The following is a 15,779-nucleotide window of genomic DNA, read 5'->3' on the forward strand; positions in this document are numbered from 1 at the left end:
GCAATCCCGAGTGGTCACTCATTCAAGCACTAATCATACAGCTGGAAATTGTGAAACTTAAAACTCAAAGTTGATGGATCATGCAAGCGACATTAGTGTGGTCTCCCCCCGACTCCGCATCACGAATTTCCACCGCGCGTTGGACGGCGGGTAAAAAAAAAAAATCGCCGCCAATTGGGCATATGCTTGCTGCAGCGTCGTCCTGTCTGCCTGGGGAATGGCAAAAAATGCCACCAAGGTGGGAAGAGCACGTAGCATCTCCGCGTCGGACCACCCCGCGAGCTCGCAAGTGGCAGCGAAATGCCGCCGGAAGGCCGCCCAATCACCCCCCACAGCCGGAAACTCCTTAATAAATGGCAGTCGTTGCGCGAGGGAAGGCACCCCCAGATGAGCTGTCGGCGGTAGGTTACATTCGGCGGGACTCGATTCCCACCCTTGGTTGGCAGTGACGGTGGAGTCGCCCGCTTACTGCCTCCGAGTCGTAGCCCCCTCCTCCGGCTCTTCCTTATCTAGCTGCCCCACCAGCGCCGTCACCACGGAGAGCAGCTCCACAATGCACGCACTGAGTGCCCGCAGCCTTTCATCAGCCGGCGGCGGTGTGGGATCATCGTCTTTCGCCCGCTGCCCCGCCGGGACCGCCTCTCCGGGACCCCCCACCAGGGTTCCGGCTGCCGGAGCTGCCCGGGAACCCTCCTCGCCATCGTCCTCTTTGCTCGAGGACGTGCCAATGAGAACCATCCTCTTCGCGGATTTCGACATAGCTTATTTCCGCCCACAAGGATTCTAAAGGAATTTTGTTTCTTAACCCCACAATATATATATAAAAAAAAATTCGTTAACACTCCTGGCACCAAATGTAGTGTAATAATTCAGAGACACTAGTAGGAAGCATTCTCTCTTGTTTATTCGGCCTTCACAGCCAAAGAGGATAACTATATACCGGGTCAGGACAGCCAACATGCTCCCTGACCCACAGCTTCAAGAGGTGAAGGCGAAGACCACAACGACTATTTAAAAGTTTTATTATCTCAACTTTGAACAGTCCACTGTCCCGGACAGTCGAAAAACTCCGTGACAGCAACCACAACCCGTACAAGGGACCTTTCCGCGATACCACACACCCACACATCGAGTGCACCGATAACTAAAAATGGAGAAAACTTCGCCGGCCCATCCACTACATACTGAAACAAGTGCCCGTGATTGTCGAAGAAACAAAACACTCGTTCCCCTATTCCCAGCGCCGTGGCAGAGAACTTTCCCGAGCACCGCTTACTTCATCCCATGCCACTTGGAGGTGGAGGCCACCACCACTTCTCTTTTGCAGCTTTGCTGCCTATTTTTACTCTGTAAACCTCCACCACCCTGTCGAACAGCCTCCAGACTAGGTGGTACACCTTGGAGGGTGTCATATAGGCACCCTTGATCAACCGTCCATGTGCCTTCCACAGGGCTTCTTTTATGGCCCCTACGACGACCCATGTCTGAGCCCAAGCCCCTCCTGCCTTCTGTCAGAAGACTCCAAATAATATTTGGCTTTGTAGCCTTGACCGGATAAAAACGGTGCAGGAGAGGCTGGCATAGCGCCCACACTTCCTGCGCAATGGGGCATTGCACAAGGACGCGAGTCGTACACTCATCCGAATCGCAGCCTCTCGGGCATTTAGGGGTGCGGGCCATACGGCGGGAATACATGAACTTCCTGCATGCGAACCTGTCCCAGGCTGCCAGCCAGGATAGATCTCTTTGCCTTTTTGTTAAGGCTTCAGATGCCACGTTCTCCCATATCTGTTGGTGCATGGCACTTTGTGCACCTGGCACCTTTGCACAGGCTCCCTCTTGCCCATCTCGGCAAGCACACCTCGTGGGCACCACGGCTCTCTTACCCGGGCCGGCAATGGAGCCATCCCTAGTCTCCGCAGGAGCCATGCCAGTCTGTACCATGACTAATATGGGGCTTTCACCTGGGACTCATCGGAAAAACCAAGCGCAAGGTATTACAGACAAAGATCGTGGCGAGGGCACGCACGACATTAGGGGCGCCCCTCCCACCCTTCGCAGAGTTTTTGTACATAGTCTCCCTTTTCACCAGGTCCATCCCACTTCCCCAGATGAACTTGAAGAAGTGTCTATTTTTTGCGCCATTTGCGCGCCTGGCGGGAAAATGCATGCCAAATAATTGAGTGCGGGTATTATTTTCACCTTCAAAACCAGGATCCTTCCTTCCATGGTAAAGCTCCTGTTCGTCCACCTGGCCAGTCTGCCCTTCACCACCTTTATCTTTTCTCTCCAATCCCTCTTTCCTGAGTCCTCCCAGTAGAAGGTGACCCCCAGGCCCGTAATCCCTTTTGCCTGCACTCTTATTTCTGGTGGGCGGCCCTCAAATAGCCTGGGGTCGCCAAATATCATCATCTCGCTCTTGTCCCCATTAATCTTGGATCCTGAGGCCAAAAGAAAACGTTTTGCGAGCTCTAGTACCTCCCACACTGAGGACACGTCCCTGCAGAAAACCACGACTTTTTCCTGTTCTCTGCACCCCGGGATGTGCACCCCTCTGATCCTCTAGTTATTTCTGACCGCTTGGGCAAAGGACTCCATGCACATGACGAATAAAACCGGCGACATGGGGCATCACTGTCTCACTCCCAACCCAACTGGTATCACCTCCGAAAGGACACCATTTATCAATAGTCTGCGAGAGAGTTTATAATATAGTTTTCGTACCCAACCTACCAATAGCTCCCCTAACCCCATGTGTACCAGCACTGAAAACAAAAAAATAATGCGAAATGCGATCAAAGGCTTTCTCCTGGTCTAAGCTAAGGAGCCCCAGGGCCCCTCCCACCTCTAGCATGGATTCCAGGACCTCCCTTAGGAGGACAAGCATGTCTGAAATTCGCCTGCCCGGGACTGCACGTCTGGTCTGTTCTTACTACCTCCCCTACCACTCGGACTACAAGCTAAGATCTTGTAGAGTTTAACAGGGTGATCGGGCGCCAGCTCCCGAGGTCACTGCGGGCCCCCTTCCCCTTATATAAAAGGGTTATCACCCCTCCCCTCATGGGTTCTGGCACTGAGCCCTCCTCCAAGATTTATCTATACAAACGTAGCATGTCGTGTTTGATGGTGTCCCAGAATGTAATATAGAATTCAGCCGGTATTCCGTCCTGCCCTGGAGATTAGTGCCAATGTAGTCATCTTACTGCCTCGTCCAGCTCCTCCATCTGAACTTGCCTATCCGTTTCCTCTGGAGCCTTGATCTTCTGCTTAACCTCCATCAGTAAGAAGTCTCGGGCTTCCACCTCTGACGTCTTACTTCCATATAGTTCAGCATAGTATTCCCATGCTGCTTCTACAATTCCCTCTGTCTGTGTCAGTCTGCCCAGGCTTGAGCTGACTGGCTCTTGGATTGTGTTTTCTGTCTTCCTGCACTATAAAAAAAAGAATCGTGTGCACTTTCACCATCTTCCACTGCCCTAACCCGTGCCCTAAATACCAGCTGCACAGCTCGTTTCTCCAGCATCAAGGAGTTTTTATTATTTTCCTGCCTCACCTCGTTCATCACTGGGAACCCTAATTCCAGCAATCTATGCGCTTCTTTCAACTGATCATTCAGACCCCTCAACTAATTCCTGACACTCTTTCTCTTACAGTGTGCCTGAAAAAAAACCTTCGAATCCAGCTCTTAACCATTTCCAACCACTCTGTCATAGTGCCAAAGCAGCACTGCAGGTTTTACCATTCCTCATACCGTTTGATAAAAACCCTCGTCACCTTCGCATCTGCTAAGAGACTCGTGTTCATCCGCCAAATCCCTTTCCCCAACCTCAGTCCACCTGGAATTCGAAACCTCGTGGCAATCAGCTTGTGGTCCAAAAAAGAAAACGGTTCCATCTCCACACATTCTGCTTTAACTTTAGTGGGGACAAAAAGCAAATCTATTCTTGAATGCAATGATCCCAAACTACTTGTCCAAGTAAAACCCGGGCACGTTGGGTGCAACAACCAAAAAGTGTAAATTAATTGGAAGTCCTTAACCAGTCTACCTAGTTTCCTTGAAGAGGGGTCTATCTTCTAACTCCCGAAGGCAAGCAGCACATCAAATAGGCATAGCGGGCAATTGAAATCCACCCTTAGATAACGTGCTTCCGTGTAACCAGCAGGTACGCCACATTATCCCATAGTTCTTCTCGCACAGTATACCGTGTGGGGGCGTAAATCTTGATTAGATGAAACGCTGTTCCATCATATGTGGAGTCTACATATGGAAGTCGACCAGGGACTACTTCTTAGGTCTCCTGTACCTCGATGCTTCTACTGCTTAGAAGAATGACTACCCCTGTGTTCTTATTGGCATTGCTCCCCAACCAGGAGCAGTGCCCGTCCCAGGACTCGATCAGCTTTGCCCGACCGAGTGAGTATGGTAGGTGGCACTCCTGCAAGAAGTATATGTCTTTTTGCAAGGTTTGCAAATAATGTACCATTACTCCTCGTCTGGCCTTACCCCGGATTCCCCTCACATTTACTGATACTACGGAGAGTTCCATGCTCAAAAGTGTCTAGTCTGGCTCAGAAATGTCCTCCAGCAGTAGGTAACAGCTTTTGTCGACGAGGTCCAGTAGGCGTTCCGCACTCCTGGGTTTTGGGGTTAACCCCCTCTCTTGGCCCATCTTTGCTGATATTTCTTCTTCAGACGTCACCGGGTCTGTCGAAGAGCCTGACGGCTGAGGACCACGCAAGGGGGCAGATCTCGATGGGGCACTCAGTGTCCTCCGTTTTCTCTTTGTTTGCCTCTCGAATGTCCCCCTCCTGTCGCCATTCTTCTGATGTTCCTCTTCGTCCTCTCTCGCCTCCACCTCCTCCGCCCAGTTGGCCACGGTTGGCTCAGGGGCCGTCTCCTCCGTCTCATTGGCTTTGGGGTTTTCCTCCCGCCGGCTCACAGATGTTTCCCCTTCCTCTGACGACGCTTCCCCCTCCTCCCTCTCATCCAGCAGTGGTATTCCCTGTCCGGCCATCTCTCCACTCACGTCATCCATAGCCCGGCTGTTCGGTGCGTGCTGTGACTTGGCCTCGGTCGTCCCTCTATCGCCTCCCTCAGTCGTCCGACTCTTGTGTGCCCCGACCATATTCGCGAATGATTCCAGGCAATTCCAAATACAAATGATCCCCGCTTTTGCAAATATTACACTGTGCTGAGACTTTACACTCTTCCACTACGTGGTACAGTGCTTTGCAATGGTAGCACATCCGCGCCTTGCACGCTGCTGCCAGATGGGCTCTTCCCCCACATCTCCTGCAGAGTTTGGATTGCCCCGCGTACACTACGTAGCCCCTACTACCGCCAATATTAAGGGCGTTCGGGAAATGCTGCAGGGCCCCGTCCGCCACTCTCTCACCCACCACTGTTTGGCACCCATCCAGATGCCTAACGAGTCTTGTATCCGCTTGCAACTCGACAACAGCAGGCAGTGCTGTCGCGACCATACTTCTACATCATGATCCGTCAGTGCCTCGTTATACAGGAAAACAGCCACTATTTTGGTGTCCAGTTCTGACAATAGCTGCAGTGTAAGCAGCGACAGAGACCTCTCTGCTGCCTTTTCCTCAAAACGAGTCAGGAAACGCTGCAATAGGTTACTAATCCTAAAGCTTACGTTGAATGCCCTGCTCGGCAAGGCTTTCAAACAAATCAGGTCCATTGGTTCGACTTGTAGCATCCCCACCACTACTGTGTCGCCCCCACAGGTCCAGCATATACCTTAAGTGGCCTCACTCAGATCGCCTTGCACCCGCTGACCAGCAGAGGCCTCAGTTTCCGCAGCATTCTCGCTCAGCCTGTCAGAGCCCACCCTCCTCCGCACCAGTGCCTCTGTTCTCTCTGGCCGCTGCCTCCAGGTCCCACACCACCCCCCCCCCCTCCCCCCCCCCCCCCCGGTCTGTCACCTCCTGGTCAGGGTTGCCACCTGGGCTGCATCGCCCTCCTCCACTGACCTCCGTCCTCCAGGTAGTCATGTCGCAGCCGTTTCCGCCTCGGCTGCAGTCGACCCGGCCCGGTCATCTTGGCTCATGCCGACAGCACGGTCGGTCTCCATACCCCCCGGAATTGGCGAGGCAACCTCTGGCCCGACGCCAGGGTCCCTCGCAGGTACTCAGGCAGGTACGCAGAAAGGCTCGGCTGGCAAGATGAGATCACGACGACGACGGCACGGCGAGTTCCACTCCAGCTCGCAGCAGCCCCAACTGTGAGTCGGAGCTCGCTTTTTATCCTGCCCAGCGTGGCCAGGCCTCCGCCCTCAGCCCCGCACCCCTCTGGATCCCCCAGAAGGCTCCGTGCTTCGCCCACAGGTCCAACTGGTAGAACGGGCTGCTACCCCCAATCCTATTGTCTATCAATCTCCCAGCACCACACGCTAAAGTGACTCCAGTGCTTTGCAATGGTAGCACATCCGCAACATACAGGCATATAGTGAGCAACTTCACTATTACCTGTATGCTGCATTTCATGCCCTCTCAAATTGAGATGCCGTTTTAACAAATTTAGTACAAAATGAGCACGAACATTATTACTAGTGCAACTTCCGTGTCGGATCACTGCTGACTGAGTAGAAGTCATTGCACTCATTGCACATTGAATGCTAATTTGGCCAAGGAAGCAATGTTTAATTTTTTACTTGTCTGTCTTAGGGCATGAACCGAAGTGAAATCAGCAATGCTGGCTCGGTATCTTGACAGAACAGTGGACTGTCTCCTCCACCTGAATACCTCGTAAGAATAATTTTATTTATTTTACTCTCATTTAAACAAAATAACCATGCAGAATTTTTGTGGGCCATTTGTTTCATTTAAATAATGTCAATGATTAAGGTGCCATTAATCATAATGCTTAAAATATAAAAATGCACTTGTTTTGCATTATTATTCGTGTTACAATTAAAATAAATTCTGAGCGGTTGCCACAATACTAATAATTATGGGGTAAAAATCTCCCAGCTCACACTGTTATTCAATTATTTTTTTTTAAAGATGTGTTCGTTTAAATAAAAATAGAGACGCAAACAATGCACGTGTTTAACGAGGAACTTGTAGCATTGGGTTATAACGTTTCCACACGTAAGCACTGCCTTTGCTTCCATTACATTAATTAATAAAGCACACGTGTTTTTTGTTGTTGTTGTTGCAGAAAACCCTGGTAAAGCTCAAATGTGAACTATACATGTAACGACGGTAATTACAGCCACAAAACGTGACATAATGCACGAAAAATTGCACAGCATTTCACAAGTGTGCTGTGCGGCACTGCTCTCTGTCCTCGGGCTGTGTCGCGTGTTGGGACATTGCCGAACAACCCGAAAACAAACCTGAGAGCTGTTATGCGTCGCCTATTATATATATATATTTCTTACTTTTAAGGGCCACAATTCTGGCACATCGCCTAATAAAGTTGGTCGTAATCACCAGTGAAATGTCAAACTCAAATTGTAAATGGTGTGTGGGTTTACTCTCCATCACCGGTGTGCTATAGTAGTAACTGATTGGCACGTCTTGTTTACGTGACAAAACTTACTAATTGGCTGTGTCGGGTGGTGGTGGGATAACGACACATTTATATTTATGCGATCTAACCCAAACATGTTCTTATTATCAATAATATTAGTTAAAAAAACCGTTGAGTTAACTGAATGTAAACGTGGTGCACCACTGCCAAAGCAGCATGACCAAATGCCTTGTTTACATGCAGGTGCTTTAAAAGCTTGTTCGTTATATGCTAGCATGCCACTAATTCATTGAGGCAAAACCTGTGACAGTATCCACAACATGAAATTTTATTTTTAATTACTCCTTCACAGGGACTAGACGTCCATATAAAAATTTTCTGGAAATTTAATTTGCATCTTCCTGATATAGATATAATATATGGATTAATGAGTTTGGCGACTATGTCGTAACAAAAATATATTATTTTCTAAGCACATATGCCGAAGAATCTTCATTGATTATTTTAAAGATACTACCTCTACAAAAATAACAATGTATACTGTTTTAACCAAAGAAAGCCTCGAGGGATGTTATTAAAAACTTGTACTCTTTAAGTTTGTTTTTCTCTCCTTGAGTCCGTATGCATTTTTACAGTTTTTTTTATATATTATAAAGTTTCCAACTATGCCAAGGGTAGAGTGCCTTCAGCATGGAGCAGGTGGCCACTACGAGCTATGCGGTGATGGAGCACATGCGTGTTCACCAACAGAGTCTGATGGTTATATGACAGCATGCCACTAATTCGTGTTTACCAACACACGCATGTTCACCAACACACGCATGCTCATCAACACACGCAACACAAATATTCGTAAACCAAAAAAAGTGTTAAGTAGCAAAAAAAAAACATCATTGTAGCACATTTGCAATGAGCAATCAATTCATTTTTGAAAACTAAATAAGGTGGAAAAAAGACTACTGTAACCAAAAATATAGGAATTTAATTATCCGAGGCCAAGCGCATACAGGCAATGTTATATATTATGTATTTAAATTACATTCTCTTGAAAGTGGCTTTGGTGGGGAAAAAAGACGCAAGACAATTTTTGGCAAATTATACTAATGCCCATTAGAAAAATGTTACTTCGATGATTGCAAGTGTTACAAATTCACTTTTAAACATTATAATAATTTCGTTTCCTGCCATTCCTTTAACTATAAATTTATTCCAATCATTTAAAAATATTTGCATTCCTTTGCCTTCTGCGTAGATGGTTCCATTTGTAGAACATTATATCTCCAACAATGTCAGAGTGAAAATGGAATTTGTTTTTTGACTTTGGCAAAATAAAAATCTAATCAAATTAAAATGTATGAATTTTAATCGTGGAATGCTGTTCGGGCAGATCTTGAAGGTCGCATGTCTTCTGCACAGCATTTGCAGTATCTGGCAGTCGGTAGAAAACGCCAGCTAAGTTTGGTGACATCAACGGTTTTGGCCATGATGATGTTCAAGAGTGACAAGCCTCCACTCTCGCTCTTAGGGCAAGTCCGCTGAGATGGAGGATCTGCCACCGACATACAGTGAGGGAAAAAAGTATTTGATCCCCTGCTGATTTTGTACGTTTGCCCACTGACAAAGAAATGGTCAGTCTATAATTTTAATGGTAGGTTTATTTGAACAGTGAGAGACAGAAGAACAACAAAAAAATCCAGAAAAACGCATGTCAAAAATGTTATAAATTGATTTGCATTTTAATGAGGGAAATAAGTATTTGAGCCCCTCTCAATCAGAAAGATTTCTGGCTCCCAGGTGTCTTTTATACAGGTAACGAGCTGAGATTAGGAGCGCACTCTTAAAGGGAGTGCTCCTAATCTCAGCTTGCTACCTGTATAAAAGACACCTGTCCACAGAAGCAATCAATCAATCAGATTCCAAACTCTTCACCATGGCCAAAACCAAAGATCTCTCCAAGGATGTCAGGAACAAGATTGTAGACCTACACAAGGCTGGAATGGGCTACCAGACCATTGCCAAGCAGCTTGGTGAAAAGGTGACAACAGTTGGTGCGATTATTCGCAAATGGAAGAAAAAACTAAATAACTGTCAATCTCCCTGGCCTGGGGATCCATGCAAGATCTCACCTCGTGGAGTTGCAATGATCATGAAAACGGTGAGGAATCAGCCCAGAACTACACGGGAAGATATTGTCAATGATCTCAAGGCAGCTGGGACCATAGTCACCAAGAAAACAATTGGTAACACACTACGCCGTTAAGGACTGAAATCCTGCAGCGCCTACAAGGTCCCCCTGCTCAAGAAAGCACATATACATGCCCGTCTGAGGTTTGCCAATGAACATCTGAATGATTCAGAGGACAACTGGGTGAAAGTGTTGTGGTCAGATGAGACCAAAATGGAGCTCTTTGGCATCAACTCAACTCGCCGTGTTTGGAGAAGGAGGAATGCTGCCTCTGACCCCAAGAACACCATCCCCACCGTCAAACATGGAAGTGGAAACATTATGCTTTGGGGGTGTTTTTCTGCTAAGGGGACAGGACAACTTCACCGCATCAAAGGGACGGTGGACGGGGCCATGTACCGTCAAATCTTGGGTGAGAACCTCCTTCCCTCAGCCAGGGCAATGAAAATGGGTCGTGGATGGGTATTCCAGCATGACAATGACACAAAACACACGGCCAAGGCAACAAAGGAGTGGCTCAAGAAGAAGCACATTAAGGTCCTGGAGTGGCTTAGCCAGTCTCCAGACCTTAATCCCATAAAAAATCTGTGGAGGGAGCTGAAGGTTCGAGTTGCCATACGTCAGCCTCGAAACCTTAATGACTTGGAGAAGATCTGCAAAGAGGAGTGGGACAAAATCCCTCCTGAGATGTGTGCAAACCTGGTGGCCAACTACAAGAAACGTCTGACCTCTGTGATTGCCAATAAGGGTTTTGCCACCAAATACTAAGTTATGTTTTGCAGAGGGGTCAAATACGTATTTCCCTCATTAAAATGCAAATCAATTTATATCATTTTTGACATGCGTTTTTTCTGGATTTTTGTTGTTGTTATTCTGTCTCTCACTGTTCAAATAAACCTACCATTAAAATTATAGACTGATAATTTATTTGTCAGTGGGCAAACGTACAAAATCAGCAGGGGCTCAAATACCTTTTTCCCTCACTGTACCAGGTCTCTCCGCTTTCAATACGAATTGATGAAAACGCTGCCCTTCTGTGAGATATCAACAGGGGCTGAAGCTGAGTAGTAGTACACGCTGTTAGACAGAAGACATAAGTTAATTTACTCATCATTATTAAATTATCTGTTATTACGTATGCATGTATGTTGAACTTCTTTCGCACCGTACATAGCCAACCATGCTAATCAGAGGTACGGAGGAAGGACAAAATAATAAACACAAAAAGCAGTTCCAAAGAAATGTTTTAATTTAGATTTAAATGTGCATAGCTCCAATGGCCTCCTTGTATCGGAAGGAAGAGCGTTCCAGATGGCCGCAGAAGTCCATTCTGAGTATAATCACCTTAAAGTACTTAATTAGTATGGTGCTGAGGAATATTAAAAATAGACAACAAAATAAGGCTGCAAGAAACTTGGAAGAAACCGCACAGTTATCTGAGGTGCACACCTGGTTTTAATTAGTTCTGGGCTGACCTGGACCTTGAACTCCAAGTCACATAGAACACTATCTGTGATCGATTATTGTGTGGAGGTCGTAATAGCTCAAGACAATTGCTCAAAAGATCAAATTCTTACTCAATTGTCGCTTGAAGAGACCCTAGATTTACTCATCAGCTTGTTCAGACACCTGTGTACTCTGGTAATATTGATACACTCCGCTGCTCCGAACATGGTTACCTGGCTTGACCACCTGAATGTGAAATTGTAGTTGTTGCTCTGCATCTACATCAGCCACATTAAAGAAGATTTCTGACATGTAAATAATGTAGCATAAGGCTCATGCAGTCACACGTGGCCTTATGGATATAATGCTATCGGAAGCCTGCACCTTATGTGTGTCAGGCTCATCTCTCTCTACCTGTTCACTTTTGGCACAGTGGCACATACTACAATGGTAGCATTTCAGAAGAAAGTGTTGGTGGAACATGTAAATTCGTGAAACATATGCACATGCTAGACAGAGAAGTGGCCAGGGAAAGCAGCAAATGGGATCACGAACCTGTCCTTGTAGACTATTGTTGTCTATCGTTCCCTGGAAGCCTGGTTTTCCTCGAGACACTCTGGTTTCCTCCATGAGCAAAAACACTCAATAAATCAACCAAATTTCTCAATGAAGAACCCTCGTAAAAAAGAGTTGTGAAACTTAATGAACCTTGGCGAAATAATGGCAATATTATTACCTTTGTCTCTATGCAATTTTTACAGTTATCTAGCCTCATAGCATCTGAGGGAGTGCTCAAGGTTCAGCCCCCCTTTCTAAAGTCCTTTCCTTAATTCAAAATATTTTGATACAAGATTAAATACTCGTGGTGGGTGTTTTTTTTTTTATTTGACCAGCAAACACTCATGATAATAAAAACAAGGTTTATCATTTAACTTTTTTTTTATTAACTCACTGCTGTGCAACAGTGGGGAGATGTTAACTCTCTCGCCTGGTATACAGGAGGTCATGGGTTCAATCCAGACCTTGACACTTGTATATTTGGAGTTTGCATGTTTTCCCTGTGGTCGCGGGTGTTTCTCCGGGTCCTCCGGGTTTTCCCTCTAAATTTAGAAACATGACCGATATACATTTCCACGTGATAAGCCACTTCGTTGAGATATGATTTGTGGCAAAGTCACCTCTGAAAATTAGCTATATAGCTCTGTGGGCCTTACCTGGTAAGACAAAAATACATATGCCTCGCTTATAGGCAAGGTCACATGACAGGGTTGCGGTTATCTCGATATGTTGGTACAGTACATGAGAATACACTGAATATTGTGCAAAATTAAAAGTGTGTAAAAGCTTCGATTAACATTTAGTGACGCTCATATCAATTACTGAGTGATGGGAGTGTTTGCGACAACCCCTATCAACATTCAGGCCATTTACATTTTTACATACAGAAAATAAAACCTTACACCGAATACTCTATTATTTCCTATGTTCGAGAGCTAAATGCCAATGGCGAGGTCTGCCGGCCACGATGAAAGGGCTTCAGGAAATAGTATGTGCCGTTTTGATATTTCTCCATTGATGGAGCGACGACTACAGTGTTTTACAATGTTCCATACTTTCAGTTGCATGACCACAGTTGCACTCCTGTGTCCTGCAATACATTTTCCATTTTATGCAGGAGATGTGCGCATCGGCCTTACTCTTATTCCACACATGACGTCATATTCAACTCTGCAACGCTCACATGGGACACACACTCTTGGAGTCGCGATGACCATTTCATTAATATCAGCCATAGTCACCTCACCGGGGCAATTCTCACATTTTCCAAAGGCTCGTGTTGCTTTGAGGTCCCAATTATCACCTGTTTGAGCACCTGCAGAGTGTGCTGTGCCGTGGTGGTGGAGATGACCACGTTTGACTCCGAGGGACTGGGTCGCAGCGTAAGGGACAGCTCTGAGACCAGCGTCACGTGCAGCCGGCTGATGGACACCTTCTCCTTGCTCACCGTGACCGCGCGTTCCCCCAGAATCAGATCCGACACCGGCGATAGAACCTAGTGTGAGAAATTAGAAAAATAAAATTAACGGTTTCCCCCCATCGGTTAAATTCAGGGCTCGAAATAAAATTGGGGATGCATTGTGGTGTTTATATTTTGGGGAAGGTGAATTTGATTCTGATTGAATGCTTAATCTTGGTTTTCACTTGAACAATTAAATGCATTACACTGCACCACTTTCACAGTGTTAACATTCTCATCATCACCATAAGCCACTCCAGGATGAAGGCCTCTCCATGTTGTCACCATTCCTCACAATCCTATTCTGCCACAATACATCTCACTCCCACATGTGAGCTAAACTTATTGTTCCTTATCTGTGGTGTTTATTCTCGTGGGCACTTTATTTCCTTGGCCTGCAACCTCCATCACAAGTCTGGACCATCGGCCATAATTTCTTCAGACAATGTATCCTGTCTAAACAAGCTTACTCTCTCAAGAGTCAAGATTATTTCTCTGCTTTGCATTTATTCTCCAATCCACGTGCTCCTATTTAATTCCCAGCATGTATCTCTCCATGCTTCTTCGCATATGTTTAATCTTTTGTTAAACATGTTTAGGATGCATAGTTAAACACGTTTTGCAGGCACAAATGCACACACCTATGAAAGGATATGCTCACAGAGACAATCTGCGAGAGGCTCCACAGGTCGAATTTCTCTGTCACCCAGCAACACTGTTATAAATTCATGATATCTAAGTACATCGAGTGCTATAAAGTAAAAGGAAAAAAGGCAGACATCATTCATGAAAGGTTAAAAGGTAAGCCATTGTTGTGTGCTGAGGTCATTCCTCAAATCCCAGGTGTCTATCGATCGGCATGAAAATGTGGCCTATTGGTTGGATTAACCCATGGTGCCATCCAATTGAAGGCCTTAAGCCAAAACACTTTTTTGTGTATAACAAAAAACATGCTGTACAAGCCACATAATTTAGTTTATATCACAGTCATGTGAAATTTATTGAGCAAATAGATCCCATCTGTGAAGGATGTGATCCCTGAAATGCAATACCTCGGTGTCTACAAACTAAGCTGTGTCTGCGGCAGTAGTTACATTGGGGAAAATACGAGACATGTCTTGAACCGTGTTCGTGAACATACGACAGATCTGAAACATGGTAGGACCAATACCTCGGCTGTGGCTGATCATTGTTTTAATGCGGTGGGCTCACACGAAATTCATTTCTCTAAGACGAAGGCACTATGCAAACCCACAGGCTATCAACAACGATTCGTTCATGAAGCATATATAGACACAGACACAATTTCAACCGAGAAGATGGGTACAAACTCAGTAATCATTGGAAAGACGTGATTAACCAGTTTAAGTCATAACTGACTGTGATGTTCCCATCCGACCACCTTCCGATATTAGTTGTTATTTTCGGCTCTCTGATTTTTACATTAACAGATTACATTTCTCACACTAACACAGCCACCTCGCACGCCATCCTCGAGGTTGCTGCTCGGTGATCTCCCATTAACATCTCTCACATTAACATGATAATCTCTTACATTAACATTATAATCTCTCACATTAACATAGCCACCTTGGCGCGTTCGCCGTGGAGGATGCTGGGTGATCTGCCATTAACATGCCAATCTCTCACATTAACCTATCCACCTTGGCCCGCTCGCCATGGAGGATGCTCGGCGATCTTACATTAACATGCTAATTTTTACCTGGCAGCCCTTTGATTGGAGGAAAACCCACCACCGCCGCAAGTCACTGCCCACCACTTACATTAACACTGGCTGCTGACATTTGGGCTATGCCCATTTCAAACCCTTATAAACAGTTGTCTTTAGAAGCTCAACCCCCTTTTCCTGATGACGACTGCTTGTGTTGCGATCGAAATGTCGTAGTTTTTTGCTATTTATTTGAACCTATCTACGTGACTTTACTGAAATGTTTTGTAGTAATGGTATTCAAATGATGTGCCTTTGTTTTATCATGATGATCTAAATTCGAGTTCACTTGTGGTGCACCTCTATTTTCCCATTAATCTGGAAACCCCTTGATCAGCTTGCAGCGCTACACTCTTGCTGATGTTGTTTATTGCTTGTGCCACCACTAGTAGGATGCGAGTCTTACACTTTAAAACGTTTGTTCATGTCGGCATCCCGAGCTGGCCATGCAACCACAATGCAATGCTTGCCACGTGATGCTGAACATGAGTGCCACTAGTTATTGGATGCCAACATATATCTTTACTCGATTAGACCATGCACACACTCAGTAGCTGTATTTACTTGCCAATAGGTAATGTAAAGAGGTTTAAGACACGCAGGGGAAAAAAACTTGTTTAACCATTAATAAAGGACATGTTAATTATACAGACACCCTTCGCAGACAAGTCAAATCAACAATGACCCCGACAAGTGTGTGTAAATGATGTGACCCACAAGAGATAAAGCATCCAATTCGCATAACTTGCGCACCTCTTGCATAGTGGGACCTCTTTATGATGTTTCACTTGAATAGTTGGACACAAGACATTGCCATAATTTCTATTGGTGAAATATATTTTTTAAAAAAGGTAAAGGTGCAGCCCTATGATTGGCTGCTCATGCCATTGCAGGCAGAAGGGCCTAC

At 45.8% G+C, this 15,779-nt stretch overlaps 1 protein-coding gene across 2 annotated transcripts in view; it reads right to left on the bottom strand.

Moving 5' to 3' along the window:
• LOC116939052 (transmembrane protein 132D-like) overlaps positions 1–15,779 on the bottom strand; it is a 586,990-nt gene that overhangs the window by 22,961 nt on the left and 548,250 nt on the right. For both annotated transcript variants that reach the window (XM_076061542.1, XM_032946936.2), the window contains exon 8: positions 12,988–13,179. In XM_076061542.1, the coding sequence (XP_075917657.1) occupies positions 12,988–13,179 (192 nt within the window). The remainder of the gene's footprint in view (positions 1–12,987; positions 13,180–15,779) is intronic.

This window comes from Petromyzon marinus, chromosome 5 (genome assembly GCF_048934315.1).
Source record: "Petromyzon marinus isolate PM22_M1 ecotype Great Lakes invasive population chromosome 5, UKy_Petmar_22M1.pri1.0, whole genome shotgun sequence".
NCBI classification, from domain to species: Eukaryota; Metazoa; Chordata; class Hyperoartia; order Petromyzontiformes; family Petromyzontidae; genus Petromyzon; species Petromyzon marinus.